General features: G+C 48.5%; 1 protein-coding gene and 1 long non-coding RNA gene across 5 annotated transcripts in view; one reads left to right on the top strand and one right to left on the bottom strand.

Annotated features, from left to right (window-relative positions):
- The window catches only part of LOC109284713 (uncharacterized), a 36,995-nt gene extending 33,568 nt beyond the window's left edge, over positions 1-3,427 (top strand). The window contains exon 6 of the long non-coding RNA XR_009456353.1: positions 1,971-3,427. This is a non-coding gene — a long non-coding RNA (uncharacterized LOC109284713). The remainder of the gene's footprint in view (positions 1-1,970) is intronic.
- CASZ1 (castor zinc finger 1) overlaps positions 1-20,603 on the bottom strand; it is a 104,934-nt gene that overhangs the window by 21,453 nt on the left and 62,878 nt on the right. For all 4 annotated transcript variants that reach the window (XM_059716670.1, XM_059716671.1, XM_059716672.1 and 1 more), the window contains 7 exons: positions 14,730-14,820; positions 12,501-12,665; positions 9,727-9,899; positions 7,898-8,766; positions 4,638-4,779; positions 3,423-3,486; positions 887-1,047 (listed from right to left, as the gene is read on the bottom strand). In XM_059716670.1, coding sequence (XP_059572653.1) covers positions 887-1,047; positions 3,423-3,486; positions 4,638-4,779; positions 7,898-8,766; positions 9,727-9,899; positions 12,501-12,665; positions 14,730-14,820 — 1,665 coding nt within the window. The remainder of the gene's footprint in view (positions 1-886; positions 1,048-3,422; positions 3,487-4,637; positions 4,780-7,897; positions 8,767-9,726; positions 9,900-12,500; positions 12,666-14,729; positions 14,821-20,603) is intronic.

The raw sequence follows: 20,603 nt of genomic DNA on the forward strand, positions 1-20,603 counted from the left end.
CACCTAATCCATGTCACTGTCAGCGTTCTCCCCCGGTCTGCTGCTTTCCCCAAGCAGCATGGCATCATTAGAGCAAGGCTAGATAAAATGCTGGCAGGGCAGGATGCTGCATTGGCCAGGGGCAGAAAGACTAGAAGACCTTACAGGTCTTCCCAGTGTTAGTGTCTGTGATTCTATAAAATAAACAACTGACTGCATGTGCCTGTGGACATGTCAGAGAACAAAACCATACATGTCTGCATGGGCGTATCCATTAGTTCCTGAATCATGTCTGTCCAGGCACGTATGTGCATGTGTCTGTGTGTGGGTGCGTTATATCCCTGTTCCATTTTTCCTACAAGCCTCCTTGTCTCTAAGAAAAACAGTCTCTTAGAACAGGAACCAGTCAGCTGCACAGAGCCCTGTGGATCTCCTGTTTTCTTTCACTAGCCCATAAGACCAGACGAGGGGTGCCGAGTTCCACTGTGAGTGCTCTCATGACTGCTGTGATCTTCAGGTACTAACGGTACATGATCTAACGATGGCTCCCTGCTGAAGATTACTGATATAGGAAGCTCCTAGGATTCACTTCTTCATCCCCAGAGGAGGGTTCAGGATGAAGAACACATCACCATACTGCAGCCAGGTGATGGCCCTTGCTGTTAGCTACCTCCCAAAGGAATCTCGTGTCCCAATTCTGCAAAGTGCTAAGCATCTCTTGCAAGATATGAATACTCCTCCCCTGAGGGAGCTCAGTGCACTGCAGAAGGGGCTCAGCATCTCATGGGGTCAGATATTACTGACTACACTGACCTGAGGTGAACCTGTCAGGGGAACACCATCTTAGCCCTTCCTACAAGAGCTGGCATTTGTAAAGGAAGCTGTTCCTGGCTCCATGCTCTCTTACCTGCGCAGGTACATCTTCCAGGGCTCAGAGAGTTTCTCTTGAACAAGTGCCTTCACGGCCTTGCCCAAGTATGGTGTTGGCTCTCCAGCCCCTGCCTGGTTGCCATCTCCTTCTGTCTTCAAGTTCATCAGGTTGCCAAGGTTGGCATTGGTCTGGGACACCTGTGGTGAGAACATGGAGAGTCCATCAGGCTCAAGTCCCCAGCCAACATGGCTCCACCTGAAAGTGTCCCATACAAACCATATTTTCAGGATCACCAGGGAAGATAAGGCAAGAGGTTTGCACAGGTTACACCCAGCTTCAGAACAAATTAATAACAGCTTGCTCCTCTCCAGGACTCTCCATCCCAAGATCTCAGAGTGACTCTTCTCTAACTGCAGAGCCTTGCTCACTCCTTTATAACAACTGCCATATATATATATTACTTTAAAGGGTATATAAACCTTCTCAAATTCTGGGTGAAATCCTGGTTCCACTTAAGTCCATGCAAAAAAACCCATTCACGTAACTGGAGCCAGGATTTCACCCTCTCTGCTAAATGACTGGTTCATGCAAACAGGGCCTGGAGCTACAAACCCTCTGCCGAGGGACTGCAGCCTATTGCTGCTCAGGGCTTGCAGGATCAGGCAGACGCTCAGCCAGAAAGGGAAGTTCCTTAACAGTGTTTACAGAGCAAACTTTCTCTCATGATAAATGTCTGACAATACCCCAGGGGTGCCATCCTGCTCCCCAACTCACACGAGTAGTTCTGCTACGGGCTGTGGAACTCAAGGCGCATGCAAACTGAGCTCAGTCTCTACATTTAGAAACCACCTCCCATCTGAGGATCTCAAAGCCCTTTGTAAACATCAATTAATTAAGCTTGACAGCCCCCCTGAATACACTGCCGAACAACTGCCATACAGAATGGGAACCCTCTGTAAAGGCCCCCTGAAGGTAAAAGCCCTGCTGTTACAATACATCCCTCACGTGCAGCCTGCAGCCCTGTGTGGCTGGGTGTTAGGAATTCTGCTTGTCTGACTCTCTGGAGCCTTTCGGAGTGCTCCCTTCCATTCCCTAAGAGGGGCTTTTCTTTTTCTTCCAGGAAAAGTTCATGCAAAGAAAGAAAGAATTCCTCAACCCCAGGAGGGACAGTTGGGCAGAAAAAGAGGTATGCGCCTGCACAGACACAAGTGATAATATGGAGCCTGACTGCAGCCATTACTTTTATGCAAGGTCCCACTGAAGTCAATGGGCCTGATTCTCCATTGCCATACACCTTAAGTCATCATGTAATTCTACACTTAGCAATAAAATGCCACCAATCTGATTTGCACCCGAGATGCACTTATTTTGCCCGATTCAGGAAAGCCTGTAGGCAAATGCATAACTACGGGCACATATTTAAATCTCACTGACTTCAGTAGGACTTGCATTCAAGTACTTTCCTGAGCTGCGGCCTTCAGGTGCCAGGCAGTGGAGATTCTGATACAGCGGTCTACTCAGTGGAGGAAGATGTGAAGATTTGGGAGTAGAGACTGGGTGAAGGAGATATGAAGAGAATGGTGGGTGAAAAAACAAAGGGGTATAAAGTAGTAATCCACTTCAATAAGAAGCTCAGGGGAAAAGGAACCACCAAAAACCCAGTGGAGAGAAAAGCAGAACAGAGGAAAAGTGATTAAAGGATGAAAACAAAACAACTGAGAGGAAAAAGGCCAATGGAATAAAGGAAGAGGAGGGGGAGCATCAGACAAAGTCACTTTGCCCTTTCTTGAGGGTTATATGGCCTTGTTGGATGTAATGCCTACAGCTAAAGGGACAGCAATAGTTATGCCTCTAAAACCTATCACACAGTAGGATATTAAAGTGTGGCTCAGAGGCTGCCCTGATCTCTAATGCAGTTGTATACAGTAGCAAAATTAATCTCACTATAGTAAAATTTATCATGTGAAAGGGAAAAATATATTCGAGATGATGTATAATTTAAGGAAAAAAAAGGAAAGAAAAAGAAACCGTGCATTATTTAAAATAAATATTCCCAAGCATGGTAAAGCGGGCTCTGTTGGACACCATTATTCACGCCAGAAAGGCAGAAATTGATGATTTTGGTTCAAATCTTCCAATTTTATTCTTCTTTTCTCTTTTACAAGAACAAATGACCCCCCTCCCCAATGAAGGCAAAGGTTTCCAAAGAAATAAATAAAAGGCATGAGAATACAAAGGGGGAGCAAACTTGCCAGGTTCTGGAAATAAAAATTAAAAAAAAAAAAAATAAAAAAATCTTTGCGAGCCCTCCTCTGTCTGGAAAGGATAAAAAAAAAAAAAAAAGGTGTCAGAGGCTGCGATATATTTCTTCAGCCAGTTCATTAAATTAATTCGTAAGCAGTGGCTCTGAAATTATACCCGATGAAAAATGGTCTCAAAATTTAAATGGTACAAACTCATCTTATTAGAGGCAAAACATTAAAAAACAAACGCATCTCTCCCCCCCTCGCCATCGCAGCTTTAATTTCTCTTGGTGGGGGGGAATGAAAGGCGTTTGATGGATGGCTCTTACCTTATTCATAAGCGAGGATAAAAGAGATGAATTTGCCGAGACTGCGTGGCCATTTGATTCATTACTGGAACACACAAACCAACAGGGTTCAGTTAAGATGTGCACAGGGACCACGAGCACTGAGATTAATTCTTCTCCCTTCAAACTGCCTCTCTCCCCACCTGCTGCATCCAGAGGAAGACATGATGCCAACCTTCCCTTGGGCAGGTCAAGCTTCCATAGCTAAGATGGATCTCTTGACTGCTCAGCACCCCAGCTCCCACCTCCAATGTCCAGTGTAGCTCCCTCTTCCTTATCAGCTGACACTCAGCCCATTCCCTATTCCCCCTCCTCAAGTCTTCAACCTACAGGCAAGACTTCAACCAAGTCTTGGGCTCTTGGGTGCACAGCTGTATAGATACCCAATGACAACCCTGACATTAGAGAAGCTTGAGTAGGACTAGTTGATCACAACCAAAGACTTTGTCCCAGACCCAGCTGAACTAAAGTAGGGGGAGGAAACCTCAAGAGCTGCAGTTAACCTAGTTCACTAGTCCCATACACCTCGTCACCAATGTAGTCTTCCTCATTTAGAAATCATCAGAAAGTCCTGCTCTCTGTTACAAGGGTGAACGCTGTGAGACAGGTGCTCTATGTTGTGCAGGTACAGATGCATCAACGTGGCTATCAAAACCCACACTGCTCTAAGGGCATGCTCCACCTTGGCCGGGGGAAAGAAGACAACCAGCTACTAGGAGCCGCTGATGTACTCCAGTGGTTTTTTTGCTTCCTGTCACAGTCGCCTTCATTCGCCTCACATCACCTTCACCTGGCATTGGACAGGGTCCTTCATGAAGGCATGGCCTTGATGTCAACCTTCAACCCCAAGTGTGACAATAGGGGTGGTGGTACGAAAACTATGGTGAGGAAAGGCCAGTGGTCTAGCGTAGGAGACAAGGCCTTGCAAGTTGTTGAGGTTCTTGATCTACATACAGAGCCTAGTGAAGTCAACGGGTGTTTGTCATGCAGTGAGGGCCTCAGAGGATGCATGTGTGGGGAAGTCATGGGTGCCTTGAAGGGTGCTCCTAAGACTCTTCCCTTCTCAATTTACAGATTATTCTGACTCGAATATGGAACAAATTTAGAGCAAATGGCTCCCCTAGCACTGCCATGTGTGCAAATGATCTGGGCGCTCTGGGTTTAGGGGAACCAAGCCTGCCTGCCTCCCTCTCTCACCCGTGATCCTTCACGCTCAGGTCCAGGCTGTGCTCCTGCAAGGACTCCTGGGTTGCTGCAGAGGAGGATCCCAAGCTCTCGGCAGGCTCCTGCTTCACTTGAACTGGATTGAACCGGCTAGGAGTTGTTGGCTGCCCATTCCCTGCAAGAGGGAAGGAGACAGAGAGGCCCAAACATGAAAGATGAATTGAAAATGAATGTACAAATGGTAAAACGAGGCGACAGAGGGAAATAAATGAATTAAACCACCTCCGCCACCACCACCCAATAACGGGAAAGAAAAAAATAAAGGGGGAGGCAGGGAAGTACTTGGGTTGCTGGTCAGCGTTTATTGCTGGACTGACATGATGGGTTCTGACGTCCACTCCAGCGTGGAAATTCTTCAAGTGATAATTATTGCAAAATTATGTCAAAGTTGTCCAGGCTACGGGCCCTTTAAAGGAGAAGGGCGGAAGGAGCGTGGGGGAGACCTGATTCTCTCCACAAACTGTCATAACTAATTTGCGGGGCTGCCTCTTAAGCGTTTATTAAAGACTCTGTTAATGCTGAGGCAATGTGGCAGCTTTCGACTGCTAGTCAAGCCCCCTTTCCATTCCCCAATCTTGCCGTTGCCTTAGCGACCGCTCCAGCCTTCCATTGAGCATGCCCAAAAGGAACATCTGCTGTGTCAGGTCTATCGAAGCTGACAGCCAATCAGATTGGTTCAAACTGCGTGACCTCTCTCCCATCAAGTTGTCCCGACAAAAGAGAATTATTTTTTTTTTTTTTGGTTTTCTTTTTTAAATTAGAAAAAATCATTAAACATATTTGTATATGTTTAGGGAGAGAAGAAATTAAAAAAAGAAGAGGATGGAAGAAATGAAGGGAAAAGAAAGAAAGGAAAAAAAGTAAGGAGGGAAAAAAATTGAAAGAGAACAAAAAGCGGCAAAAAGTTGCTGACAGGAACATGTCCACTGAGCTTTTTTCCACAATCCCCAAGTGACTAAAATATTAATTTACCCTCAGGCACTACAGCTGACAGTGAGCTCTTTCACAGACAGCAAGTGGCATTTTATTAAAAAATAAAAGGGAAACCGTTCCCTCCATGACCTTTCCCTGTTTGAGAAAAGACTTTTAAAAATAATAATTAAAAAAGTGTGTGAAAGGGTCTTTCCCCTTCTTTGATCAGATCGCGTCAGTCCCCTCCCTTCCACACTCGTGGACGAATCTGTTTCGGACGGGGGCAAAGCCAACTGGCCCAGCTGGCCTTCCCAAAGCCAACTGGCCTCCCTCGGGGCCCAGGTGATGGGAAGGTTTTCAGCAGAGCGAGAGGAATTGTGAAGGCAGTCTGCCATTGCATGTACTCCTCTCAAGTACACTGGTAGAAATCCAGAGCAACTTGACTGCTTCTAGTCGGATTGCCTGGGATTCACAGTGGTGTCCCCAAGAGCCATCTAGCCCACATCTCTAGAAGAGGCCCGAGATATTCTGGCCACAAATTAACTGTCTATGTAGGTTCTAGATGGCAGCAGGTAAAGGTTTTGTTGGTCCCACTGTGGGGTCCTCTCCCATCTTTCTGCTGTATCTTCATGCTGCACCCAAGAAATGTCAATGCTTTTGGCAGATTCCCAGGGGACTAGCTGGCTGCGGGATCACAGGGCAGGAGAGCTACCTGCCGATCAGACCTGGGAAAGCAGAGTGTGTGAGCCACTACTGCAGCTCCTAAGAGGATCTACTGGAGGATGCAAAGGGGGAGCTCTCCCCCTCCCCCAAGAGGACAGAGACAGGGGAGATGAAAGAGAAAAAAATGAACTGGAGCGAAAAGGGAGTGCTGGATGGACTGGACATATCACAGGAGCCTGCTGCCTGGCACAATGCCAGGGTCAATGCTGTTGTTTGTCCTGTAATTACTGCAGCAGAGGTGCAAGGTGAAGGGGAGGGAGCCATTTGGTGCAGCTCAGTTCATCAGAAGAAACCTGCAGCTGTCAGACTCCTCTGAAGCGCTGCTAGATACAGCAGTGTTTCCAGACTCTCCATTTCCCCTTGTGTCTCTTACTGGCTTCACCATCCTCCCCCCTGGCCAGCCCGGCTCCGGGTCTGGAGGAATGGTTATGTCTTGGCAGACGTTCTACCTTCTTTCTTATGCAGCGTGCCCCCAATCACAGCTCCCCTGATTCCTTATGGGTTGTCTACAGCAACTGGCCAGGCACTGAATGGTCCTTGCTGCTGTTTATTTCTTCAGACCATCTCCAACATCCCTCCTACTAGTCCTTTCTTTTGCCCTGTTTTCCTGTGAGACAGAAGCTCAGCTTCATAACAGGGTCCTGATGAAGCAGAAAAGATTCTGCTTGGGGATACGTCAGCAAGGCCTCCAAGGGCAGAGCTGGTGTGTGGGACACTGGATGGACGACAGGGGCAGAGCTCAGCAGGAACCCACCCCAGAGCTCCAGTAGAAGATGGGAAAAGAGGGAAAAGACCAAAAGGTGGTGACAAGCTGGAAGAACTGTGCTGATGTGTCCACCCAACAAAAGACAATGACACAAGGTTCCCAGGGAAGTGTAGACTCTTTCACTGAAGGTTTTTCAAGAAGAGGCTGGAGAAGCATCTGTCTGGGATGATTTAGGAAAGCTGATCCTCCCTAAAGGCGAGAGGGCCCTTGAAGTCCCTTCCAGCCCTATAATCCTCTATGAAGCAAAGACGACAAACCTGAATGGGGAATGGGACATCAGGAGGTAGAAAGGGATATACAAGTCAGGCTCTAAATGCTTCTCAGATCTGACTTACTTTGCTGTCCCATGGAAAGAAAGGAAGCCCAAGCCCATACTCAGAAGCCAAACCCTTAGGGCTGGAAGATGGATCATGGAAGCAGGTGCTGTTCACTAGCCCCGGGGCTCCAGTGAATTCTCAATCCATTCCCCTTTTAATACAATGCCACTCACTTTCCAGCCTACAGCTTGACGGGTGACACCCAGGGACACGTTCCTTCCCCACAGCTGAGAGAAGCTGTCTCTATTTGTGGGCAAAAGCTGCACGTTTCCTGCTTCTCTTCCAGCTATGTGGGCAATATCAGGTTCCACAGAGATGCCCCCTGCTAAGACTGCACCTTGGGATCCCAATTCTTCAACTGGATTGGCTGAATGGCTTCTCCCAGCAATATTCTTGTACAACTCTTCCCCCACCCACTAAGCTCAGCTGCCAGCTGGTGGCTGGGTGATTTGACCCATTCTCTCCAAACGAGATGTCTCTCACTCCCAAAACATTTTCCCAGGAAGGTGACTCACCTGCTTCAAGTGCCATGGATGGTTTCAGTGCTGCTGCTGCTAGCCTGGCCATCATGGGTGAGATCAATCCTTTGCTGGCGGAGATCCTCTCCATAATGGACGCTGCTGGAGCTGGGGATGAGGTGGCTGCTGACTCACCAGACCCTGAGACGGCTTGGGAAGGAGAATCAGCAGAAGCAGAGGATGCTGGATTGGTGCTGGAGGAACCAGCTGCCATCAGATTGGCTGAGCTGGCTGGAAGTGGCGTGGAGACCCGGCTAGGGATGATGGGGAAGAAGGAGCCTGCTGTTCCAGGAAGCGCTGAGTTGGAGAGCGCCAGGGCCAGGGGTATATTGCTAGGGAGGGCCTGGGAGAGCAGGCCAGAAATCTTGGTGGCTGGTGGCATGCTGTTGGCAGGCTTGCTGGCCTGTGCGGAGACAAGCTCTGCAGCTGAGGAGGGCGCGGTTGGGATGATCAGGGAGACGGAAGACTGCTGACTGGTTGGGGAGGCACTCAGGCTGGAGTTTTTAGAGCTCATGGCGGAGAAGTCAATGAGGTCATCATTGCTGGACTCCTCCTGCTCGTTATCCTTGGCTCCAAGGAGGGAAGTGGGCAGGCCTAGCACTCCTGAGCTGCGGATGTGCCTGCGCTCGTGCTTGCGCTTGTGGGAGGTCATCTGGCTGGTGGAAGTGAAGGTGAAGCCACAGCCTGCCCGGATGCAGTGGAAGTGGTTGGTGGCCTTACTGTAAACGCAGCCCTCATATTTGCACTCCTCATACTTGTAGAACTTCTTGAACCCATCCTTGGCATAGGCGTCATCCTTGATGTGGTAGCTCTTGTGCTTCTCAATGTCACACTTGTTCTTGAAGGTGAATGTACATCCAGGTCGCCTATGAGGGCATGAGGGAGGGTGGGGGGCTGCGTGAGTTCAGAGCACAAAAAGCACTGCTGCGCTACCCACCTCCCCCTCTGGGATGGAAGCCATGACCATTATAAGGTAGTGGCCCCTGCTGGCAGAGGGCTTGTTGGGTCTTCTTAGGGATGACTTGGGACAATAAGATGCTGCCAGGTATCAGAGCTGCTATAACTGCCCCCATTTGGAAAAGCGGCCAACGTAATGTAGAGAAACAAGTACCCAACTCTCCCACTCACCATTCCAAACCGTATATGAGCCCAAGGTGGACTCGGGGTGTTTCCTAGAGATAAACAAAGACACTAGCTGGGTACAGCATCTACACAAGATACTAACTGTGCATTAGCCTAATAACGCTGTGCAGTAGCGTGCCAGGCAACACGTGCTGATACACTACTGTACAGTAGTTTTAGGCTACTGCACAGTTAGCATCAATAAGAAGCCATGTGCCGGCACTACTGCGCAGTAGCACCAGTTACTGTGCGCTGATTTAGTACTTGGTTATGCAAGTACTTAACTTAATGCACAGTAACTATGGCACATTAATGACCATGCAGATGCACCCGCTGTGCCTCATTTTTCTTCCAGATGACAAAGGCACTGATGTAACACAGAGCAGGGTTCGGGCTTAAGATGGGAGAGCTGAGTAGCTGGTGCTTACGGAGAACTCACGAGTACAAGAATGATGAATAATATCATGACATTTTTCTCTCAGCAATGACCTTTCCAGTGGGATCACTGGGGTCTCTGCCTTGACAGAGGTTCATCAAAGTTTTCCACTTGGACCTCTTTCCTTTGCTCCACCAATGAAATACCATGGAGCTCCCTGGAAAGACTGGTTGCATATAATCCTGAAATGAAGACTTTTTTTGGAGGGGCTGGCAGACAATGCATCTCTAATGAAGGATTAGAGGCCACCCTCCCCGGCCCATCTCACCTGCAGTGGAAATGAGTGGTTTTCTGGCCGTAGAACTGACACTCCACGGTGCCACAGTCCTCAGTGGCTCGGAACCGCTGGAACCCATCATTGATCAGCTGCGTGTTTTTCTTGTGGAAGTTCTCGTGGGTCATCACATCGGAGGTGCTGGTATAGACTTTGTTACAACCCACCTGCCCAAGAATAAGGGAAAGGGACATCAGCACTTCCCTGAACCAGCTTATATTGCTTCATTATTTCTAGCAGCAATAATAAACAAACAAGCAGCAATATATATTTTAGTCATCTCTGTGCACTTCCCTTCAGAGTATTAAACCATCGCTTTGATTTCCGACCTAAGACTGATGAGGCAAAGAGCCCGAGTCTCTGGGGATGAAGTCATATGATCAACGGGAAGGATGAAGAGGAAAGGTGGAGACGTGGGAGGATAATGGCAACTGCTCAAAGGTGCAGAGGGAAGTGACTTGCTCTTGAGGAAGTCTGAAGAGACTGGCAGACACTGTCATGAGCCTTTGTCACCTTGGGGAGAACTGGAATAACTTAAGGTTTTTTATTCCAGCTCTTCACCTATGTGGGGAATGCTGGGCAGACTGGGAGTTACTTGCTTGTCCCCTTCCTCTCTGTAGCAGAAGGAAGGCCCGCCACATGCCTAGGATCTGCAGTATACAATTCCATTGTAACCAGCCACAGAACAAAGTGGGAATCCTGGAGCCAGCCTGTTCCAGGGAACTGGTGGCTTGTTCCCATCACCCTTCCTGCTATTAATTCAATAATTTCAAACTCTGCAGCAGATGGGAATGGTGTGACGAGAACGGAATGCTGCAAACCTGCCTTCCGCGGGGCAAAGCGGGCAGCCTTGCCATATTGAGTAAAAAACCGGTGGAATCTGACAATGCCATCATCCCTGCCGAGGGTGGTTTCTTCCCCCCTTCTCTTCTAGGACGACGCGTGCCAACGTCTGCACCATCTCAGAAGTGAAGAGAACGAAAACACCACCCCTCGGTTTAGCCCAGGTTGATTCAAACAGGCAATAACAAACCCCCTGACAAATACCCAGAGCGAAAAATAAAAGGATCTCCAACTATTTCCAATATAAAAGAGCCTCGCTCTCTCCGTGCTGACACCTTGAAAAAAGACAGACCCTGCGCGGCATTAAAAAAAAGAATTAAACAAAAACCTCCTTAGGAATAATTTGCAATGCGGCTCTTGGTGTTAAAGCCTAAAAAATGTCAGTTTATATAAACAACTAACTGAATTTTATCCACACCAATTATGGACATAAAGAAAAAAAATCCCATGAGGCAGACGGCACAAATCCTGCCATTTAAGCAATATTCCCTTTAATTGGGAGTTTACGTTCTGATACCTTTCCTCAAAGCTACTGCTTATATGGAAATTGACTTACGGGAAGGGACTGGGCATGGGGCAAAATTACCCCTATATAGATGCCTACACAGGGGTCTCTGCACAGCTTTTGATGGGCTGAAGGTGGTAAGGTCTTGACTGCACTTAAAAAAACAAGTGACTCCCATCCTGGTCAACGCAGCAAGACAGTAAACAAGGAAAATGCAGGAGAAATAACAAGAACATGTCTCTAATAGAGAATCAGATGAAGCTTCTAATCCATCAAAAAGTACTAAGCACATTCTTAAATCCATCCCTATTCAGGACAGCATTTAAGTGCGTGCCTAACAAAATACGTGCTTAAGCCCCGTTGACTTAGAAAAGCCAACCTTACTTCAAGTTAAACATGTGCTTAAGTCTACTGCTATTCAGCAAAGTGGTTAAGCACATGATTAAGGTCCACTGATTTTAATTGGGGTCTTAGGCTGTTGGGACAGTCTAGGAAGCAGGAGCTGAGTTTGCAGACTGGCAGGATCTCACATAGGTTGTCTGAACAGTCCCAGGGGACTTACATGTGCCCTTGCCCATCAACCCAGCAAAGTTTCAGGATGCAGTGTCCACTCCCCAGCCTTACCCCAACTTTGGATCCCATGCTAGGAGATGGGTGAGCCAGCATGGACCTACCTAGACTGTGTAAGAAACAATAAAGGACTGAAGTTCTTTGTCTGTACGAATTCCAAGGGTGGTTGCACTATGGTTAAAACATGGGTGACTAAAACCTGACCATGCTCCCAACCCGTGCTGCATCCATGCTTGATAACTCTCACAACTTCTCCTTTAGCACTGCTGGCAAGGGGGGCAGATTGTCTGGGTTTATTTCAAGCTAAATGCTGTTAATATTTGATTGTCCTAGCATATGGCTACAGAGAAACTAGAATCCGTGTTAAAGGGCAGATGTTGGGTGAAGCGGCCTTACTGCAAGGTAGGTCAGATGGTCTGTTTGGACAGAGGTACTAGTGCTACTTGTCCTTCCAGTCCCGCAGAGATGGAGCATCTCTTTGGGTTAGTCAGGTACATGACAGGCAGAGACACTGGTATCTCCGTGCCCCACTCAGAATGCTGTGATAAATGTAGAACAGCATTACCCCTCATGATAGAAAATTTCGGGGTCCTGCTCAGTCAACAGAGCCAGGCAAACTGGGTACAGATTCTTCATAGAGAAAGCTGAGCTAGGAGGGACCAGAGGAGGCTACGGTCAAGCTCTGTGGATGCTCTCACTAGTATCAAAAGGGAAAATGTTAGGAGCCTTCAGGAGCCTTCAAGTTTGCAGCACAAGAGGCATGGGTTAGGCAAAGTGGCTCTGGGTTCTTCACTGTTGCTACATTCTTCCCCCAAGCCGTGGTGGTTTCTCCCCAGCCTGCTCAAATTACCTGCATGCAGTGGTAGTGTGTGCTTTTCCCATTCAGGTGACAGCCATGGTAGTACACGCTGCAGTCATCCAAGGGGCTGAAGCGCATGAAGCCATGCTGGAGGGAGTTATCACGTTTCTTGTGCATGTTGTAATGTCGAATCACATCCTGTTTACTAGTGAATCTCTGGGGAGATACAGAGATAGACAGAGTGAGACGTATAGGCATGTGAAGGGGCGGGAGAGCATTCCTGGATGCCTGCCTTTATAAACCTCTCCTAGTGTGAATTTAAAACTCAGTCATCTAATGTGTTTGCCACCCTAGGGTGCAATTCTGTGTGTCATCTTTGTTAAAGGGAAAATGCGTGCGAACAAAAACCGTTTCACTAGCTTTAAGTGGGGAGTGAAAATGAAGCTAGTCCACTGTCCAAGATGAGCTCCCCGCAGTTCTAGACACAGTTCTTCTGCCATGTTTTTAACTGCTTCTAGCTCAAGAACTGCCATGTGCTACAGAGGAAACTAGTGAACGATACTGTTTGAAAGTGAGCGATCCCAGCTTCCGTATCCCTGGCTCTAGGGGTGAGACCCTGACTGCTAAATCTGCATCAGAATGCACGTGGGGTGAAAATACTTTCACCTCCTCTGCTGCCTTCATCAATAGCTCTCCAAGTTCTCTAAAATCATCAGTGAACTTTAGCCTCAACATACTCAGAGAGGGTAGGTTGGCTTTATTAGGAAAAGAGGTGGCATCAAGAGGTGAAGCGATTTGCCAATGGCCACAAGAAGTAAATGGCAAAGTTGAGAAATGAACCTATGTATCCCTGGCCCCTGACTGAAGCAGTTAACCAGATCATTCATCCTCTGCCTACCTGGGCTAATGCATCAGTGCCCCACTCCCAGGGTAGACAAAGTGCCTTGAATATAGAACTTTTTGCTTTTATTTCCCACATACATCGATATTAAACAGCGAAGGTGGGAAAAGAAATCAGATTTTTTAAGGAAATCAATACTCATTTATTTTGAGGAGAAATTGAAAAAGCCAGTATTCTAATGTTTAACAACTTTTTCAGCTTCCCTTCATAAGAGACAAATGATTATTGCTTCCACACTGCTCCTATAATATCAATCCTGATCAATTCCAAGTGGATATGTGGCTATAGATTTCAACAGGAAACCTGAGGAGGCTGGAGGTACAATTTCCCAGGGTGTACGTACAGGATTCCTATTGCCAATCAGAGTTAATTTGTGCCCACTTATTATGGCGCGTTACTTATTATAAAATATATCTCAGCCATAAAATAATTTGCATTTTAAAAAGCAGCCTAAATCCTTATTCCCTGTGAGACCAGAAAGCTCCTTTGCAAGCAACTCCCAGACTCTTCGGGAAATAATCACAAGGCCAATCAGAATAATAGTTTTTTTTTTGTCTTTCCAGCCTTTGTGTTTTTTCCTGCTCCTTGTGCACAGAGGCACTCAGGCCATGGCTGGGGCTGTCTCACCTGATGGCCACTCTTTGGCTTAGATGGGTCACTGCCAGCATCCCTGGGTTAGATCCTAGCTTGACTGACAGAAACTTGCAGTCAAACTCAGTGGAGCCAAACTGGCTTCCCTAGCTGTGGTCAGACCCATTCCTTTGATAGCGGGGTACCCCCTGGGGCTGGGGTCACACTGAGCAAAGAACCAAGGCACATGCTGGGATTCCCCCTACGCACACAAGCACACGGATCCTGACCACAGAGATGGCAGTCATGCTCTCAGACCGGGGAAGAGGGTAAACAAACAGCATGTGATTCAGAGCTGGCTTGACGTGGCTCCCCTGGCAGTCCTCCCAGTAATTACAGCACGGCACATGCCCCTTCCCTCGCTCTCTGCCCACCCCACGCATAGATCAGGGCTGCGGTCTGGTCTTATTGGGTGTTTGGTTGCTGCTGTTGTAATGTCACTTGGGCAGCAGGTGAGGAAGAGAGGTTCACTGAGCAGCAGTCCCTGTTTTCACACACGATTTAGAACCTGGCCAAATTTATCCCCTTGGTTACGATAGTGTGGATCTGGAGTACTCCAATGACTTCAGCTGATCCATATTCTGCTCTCAGCTACAGAGGTGCATATCCAGAGTAACCAAGCTGAGTTCAGTGGTGCCAGACTGGTTTGGCTGGAAACAATGTGACTCTGGAAGTTTCAAACAGGATCTCCCCCTATGTCCAGCACAGAGAGACAAGACAGTGTGTCATGCTGTGCCCACCCCTAGTACCTGATAGTTGCACTCCGGGTCCAGGCAGTGGTAATGTTCTCGATATTGGTATGCACAGTGTATGTGTCCGCAGTGCTGGCTGCCAGAGAACCTGGGAATGCAAGGGGAAGAAAGAAAAGAGAGAAAGAGAGAGACTTAAGTTGATCCTCTCCTGGGGCTGCTGACTCTGGGGGTTTCTGCAAGGCAAGACACAAGTGAAACAGGCACGGCATCCTCCCTGTTGCACCATCACACCTCTAACTACCAACTCCAAGCATGCTGGGGAGTCTGGGGACTTCTCTGAGTCACGGGTGCATTGCTGACACCCCTCACTGCCCTTCGCCTTTCCCTCTAACTTCAGTGTCAGGGTGCCAAAGGAAAGAGCTTCCTCCAGCTACAAGCCCCTTTTCCAAAGAGTTTTTGTGTCTTTCTCTCTGAGGCAATACCATTACTAGGCTTCTTAAGCTGGCTTTATTCTTTTCTCACTCCGCTTCACTGGACTGCTCCAGAGTCTGATGAGCCCATGGGAACAGGCTCTTTCAAGTAGTTACAAGAGACCGGGGGCAAAACGCTCAAGCAGCCAGGTTATTTTTCCTCTCTGGCCGGCACCAGAGGTCTTCCCCCGTCCTGCCCAACCTGCTCAGGGACCAATACCACACGGTAGGTGAGCAGCTCAAGGGAGCTTCAGCTGGAGCCACAAGGAAAACAGTATCATTCTCATGCAATGCAGCACCCCGCCAAAAAGCCATGCTGGAAGAAGAGGCGGGAGAAAGGTAAAGAGAAGGCCTGGGGTCAGCAGAGAGGCTGCAGATGTGTGTGTGACTCTCAGCTCTTCTGGAGCAGAAAGACTAAAGGACTGCAAAGGCTACTTGTTGCAGCTGGAGAGAGATGGGGCGCAAGCCGTAATGTGCCATATTTGCATTTCAATTAAGCGGGGAGTCAGCAGCTGCTGTTCCACTGCACCATAAACGAAGGTGATTTTTTCTTCTGACTCGCTGAGAGTTCAAGAGCAGCGTATTGAAAATTAGAGTGTGTCACGGCGGCACAATAAGTGATAATAAATGGGGGTTACTCCCTCACTTGGAAGGGAGAGACACATGATCTCTCTTGTTCAGGCTCCTCTCTAGGGAGCAAGTCTTGTCTCCCTTGTGCCTACGAAGACCCCCCCGCCCCAGGGGAAGCAAAACTGAGGCTTTCAGCATGTTTAGGGACCAGATGAACTGCTCCGGAGACTGGAGCCCTCTCTCTAAAAGAGCAGTAGCAGTAGGCAGATTTCCCACGTGCTCAGGATCCCAGCCTCACCTTGTACCTTACCCCCATCCCCTTCCACTGCTGGATCTCCCTCTGCTCAGGCAACTCTTGAGTTGCTACCTTGAGATCAAACACCAGAATAGAAGGAAGATTCAGCTCTGTATGTTGCAAGGCCAAGAGAAAGGAAATTGCCTAGAGAATGAAGCAGGTCATGTAGATGTCTAGAGGAAAGGAAGACATTTAGAGAGTAGATTTCTTCTCCCCACATCACTTCACAGGACAATGTGGCTCCATGGTGGAGAGTGTCTCTCAGGTCCGCCAGGCTAAATGCACAAGAAGACTGGGCAATACACAGTAAGAGAGATCTCTTCCTCCCAGGACTCCAGCTTCAGGCCTTAGGTGAGGCAGGGTGGAGATGGAAAAGAGTGGGGCTAATGCTGGGGTGGGGGAGAGGGATTTAGGTGGCATGGGGAGATGTGGAAGAGAGGAAGACAGGTCATGGTAGATGGCTCCGAGCCGGGAAAGGAGTGTTCTGGCTCAAAATGATGATCCTAGAAAGGTACGACACAAAGTTGGATGTGATGAGGCAAATGTCTGAAATCAGCCTGGAAGTGACTGCCACCTGGGAGATCTTCCAGACCTGAAAACCTTTGTGGAAATGATGAATGACTCAGAGTCGGGAGATAAAAGGACATGATGGGGGAGTAGTCGAGCCATGGATGACATTTTTTTCTGCAAGCCCCTCCCAGTCAGGATGGTTGAAGAGGAACCAGGCATCCAGGGTCAAGAAGGGAAAGAAGAAGAGAGAAAAAAAAACAGGAAGGCCACATTAAGTAAAGTGCCTAAACCTAGAAGGAGCAAGAAAACAAGATCCTATGAGGAAAAATGAATGCAGTGTCTAATACTCTCAACCTGAGTGTAATGGTATCAGGTGGGGGGGGAGGGGAAGGAGTCACCGTTAGCCCCTTCTTGTATGGTTAAAAGTGTGAGGATCCCATTACTTTTTTCTGTAGTAACATGGTGTCATGCTATGGAAAAGGTTGAGGACAGATGGATTAGGCAATAAGCTGTAGGGAGAACAGAGCACCATGGCTAGATTAGATAGATACCTTATGGTGAGACTGACATACAAAAGAGACCAATATACAGAAATGCATGAGATAAATTAGACAGGCACTTGCAAGCAAGCAGAATGCAATATCTGAAGCAGATAACACACCCAGCAGAGAGCCTGTCTTCAGGAACCCCCAACTCATGCACAACAGCCTGGATCACCCCTGCCCCCAGCAATCCCATGACATCCCCGAAACAACCACAGACCCTAGTTGGATTGGGGATTGTCTTTTAGTGCCGTTTAGCAGTGGGAAATAATGAGGAAGAGCCAACACCAAGGACAAAGCCAGCTCTCTTCAGGCCACCAGCAAGTGCTCCAGAGGCAACATACAGACCTCAGAGACAGAAAGGACGCACAGTCCCTAGCTCCATCTAACCGTGCAGTGACCTCCCCTCTGGTCAGCGTACAAGCCTCTTCCTAACCCGAGCCTGCCTGCTGCAACTGACTTTCAGTGGGGCTCACACTCCCCGTCAAGCAACCTCTAGCTCGGGAGCCACCAATGTAGACACAGACTGGAGAGAGGCAGATAGATCTGAAAAGGGCAACAAGGGGAGACCTGAAAGCAGGGCATCGGGAACAAGCTTCACAGAGCATATTGTGGAGGAAACCGAAAGAGCTGGAGAGCCTGAAAGGGAAAAGACAGAGGAGAAGGGGGCTCTGGAGTCAAACATTCAAAGACAAATTAGCATCTGCTCACAGGCTCTCCCCATTCCCTGCCACCACATACACCAGGAGTGCATGCAGTAAAGAGCATGAGAGAGAGGCAAGGAAAGGCTAGGAGGGATCTCGAAAGTTAAGCAGTGGGATGGGTTAGGGCTGTGATGAGGCAGGGGTGTAGGATGGGGGGCTACGGGTACAGGACCGGAACAGGGAGGGGAAGGTTTGGAGGGGCACACCATGCTGAGGTGGGGGAAGACAGCTAGGGCTGGAGTCAAACACCGTAAGGCAGGTCTGAAGTGCAGAAGAAACCTGAGGTCAGTTGTGGAGATGGGGGGGCCTCCAGGAGATGGAAAGGGGACTTAACTGACAGAAGAGAGAGACATTGCTAAAAAATTAAATGCCTTCTTTTGCCTCAGCGTTCACAAAGGGAGATGGGGACAGATGCCAGACGCAGACATGCCTTTCCCAGGGGAAGGAGAAGAAACACTGCAGGAAATCAGGATCACGCCAGAACAGGTGACTGAGAAACTGGAACAAACCTTAGCTGTGGTGGGGAAACAAACCAAATGGCAAACAATGATGCTGGGTTGCACAAACAAAGGCGTGGGGTGGGAGGGAGTGACAGCAACGCCAGACATGTACAAAGGGCACCAGGGAGGCTAGGAGTGGAACAGGCTGCGCCATCGCTGGTCTGTCCAGTCCAGCACGCTGTCTCTTGAGATAGCCAGCACCAGCAGCTGGAGAGGAAGGGTCAGGCTGGGGACCTGCTGCTTATGGGGAAAGCTTCCTTCCTAGTGAGGTGAGATGGGGAAGAGACAGCAAAGGGTAGGGAGTAAGATACAGGGCTGGAGGGCTGAAGAAAGCAGGTCTGCCTGCTGTGGAGGAGAGGGAGATGGAGACTGACACACATGCTCTTCATGTGATAGTATGAATGGCACTGGCCAGGCAGCTGTATGAGCTAAGGTCAAGCAAGGACTACAGCTGAGGGAAGGGCCAGGCCCTAGAGGAATTGCTGTTCATCAGATGGGTTACCCAAGGCAGCAGCAGGAGTAACTTGTGCTTTCAGCTTGGCGAGAAGGAGACAAGGGCTGTAGCAATGTGGGGGTGGCACTTCAAACTCTTGGCCTCCTTTTGCCTTGGAGTATGCTACAATCTTATATCTGATTGGGGTGTGTGTGTGTGCGTGCGCTACAATTTCATATCTGGTGTGTGTGTGTATTTGTAATTCAACAGAGATGGGAAGCTCCTGCTACTGCACTGCCACAGTGGCTGGATGGTGTTCGGTGGGACAGCGTGCTTTGGGGCCTGCCTGGTGGGAGCAGGGAGGCAGGATTCTTGCTACGCTGCAATATTAACAGGTTAGGCTCCTAAAGGGTTATATTTACCCTGTGCTTTTTCTGACACTTGAAACAGTTCAAAGCTATTAATTTTTAAAGCGCAGCATCTGTTTAGTTTTTCAAAACAGGAAAGCTTACACACCACACACTCTCTGACACGCACAGACATGTACATGCACGCTCCCCAACTCTTCAGCAGAACATCCCTCCTCGCTTACGCAAACGCGCCTGCATTTACAGGTACACGCGTGCATTTGTGTGCACCCACAATTCCGTGCACCCTTACACATCCCCCCCTGTGCAGCACTCTCTGTACCCCCCCACCCGCATGCACACACCTGCTCCCCACCCTTCATTCGTTCAGTTGTTTTGCCAGCAAGAGCCAGTCCCAGATCTGGCAGGAGTTAGCAAGGAAAACTGAGATAAATAAATAATAATAAAAATAATAAATAAAGAAGTCAGCATGCTTAGTGAGTGTTTACAGACTCATTACCCTGTAACGATGATATGAGAGAAGGAAGAAAAAAAAAAAAACCACCCCAATTACAAGGGGGAGGAAACCCACACGCAAATAAATATTTAAGTAAGTGCTGCCAGATGCACCATCTGCTGAGGCACTAATAATAATAGCAATAATAATAATAATTACAAAAAAGAAACCACAGAAAAAATATAAATATACAAGGGAAAAAAACCAGCTCAACCCAAACTAGCTAAGTAAGAGGTTTTGTTTTGTTGTGCGAGAGAATGGATTATCCCTGGGCAGCTTTTGGCAGTGGCTTTGGTGAACTCATTAAGCTAACTGTGCAGCACAGACATGCTCCCCCCACCTTTTATTTTAAGGCTTTAAACTGTTTTTAAAACCATGTGTAAATTAAAGGGAAGTGGCTGGGCTGCCAAGGGGTGGCCTGCGGAGCTTTTTTAGCCAGGAAGTGGTGTCCCAAAGCCACCTTTGCAAACTTCCCTCCCTGCACTATCTCGGCCCAGGGGGAGCTGCGAGGAGAGGACAGGAGTGCTGCATTTACAGCGGCTCTTTACTTGCACAGGGCACAAAGGGACGATTTCTTCCCTCTGCTCTGCCAGCGTAAGCATGCTGACCTCAGTGGAGTGCAGCTGAGAGAGGACTCAGCCTTGAGATCCCCACTGCTCTCTCAACACTGCCCAGTCAGGGTGGAGGCCTGGCACTCAGGGGAGAAGATTATTTTGGCTGCTGAATGGCCCTTGCTCCTTTTGGCCCAGCGAGGTGAGGGTGGGACTAAGCTCTTGATCTCATCTCCAGTTCTCCTGAGGGCAGGCGAGTGGCAGCCCATGCTGGGGCACCACTGTTCTGGGTCCTTTGCTACGACAACAGAATAGCTCTCTCTTTCTCTTCCCACCTCATCTTTCCTGTTGCCCACCACATCCTTACATCTGGGGTTGATGCAGTCAGGACTGGGGGAGCAAACCCCTTGCTTTAATTTTCTGAGGTCTGTTTATGGCTTGCTCTGACTGCAATGCTCTGTATGACTCTCCCCCCCTCCTCCAGCCTTGAGA

The sequence above is a fragment of the Alligator mississippiensis genome, chromosome 13, assembly GCF_030867095.1.
Source record: "Alligator mississippiensis isolate rAllMis1 chromosome 13, rAllMis1, whole genome shotgun sequence".
Taxonomy (NCBI): domain Eukaryota; kingdom Metazoa; phylum Chordata; order Crocodylia; family Alligatoridae; genus Alligator; species Alligator mississippiensis.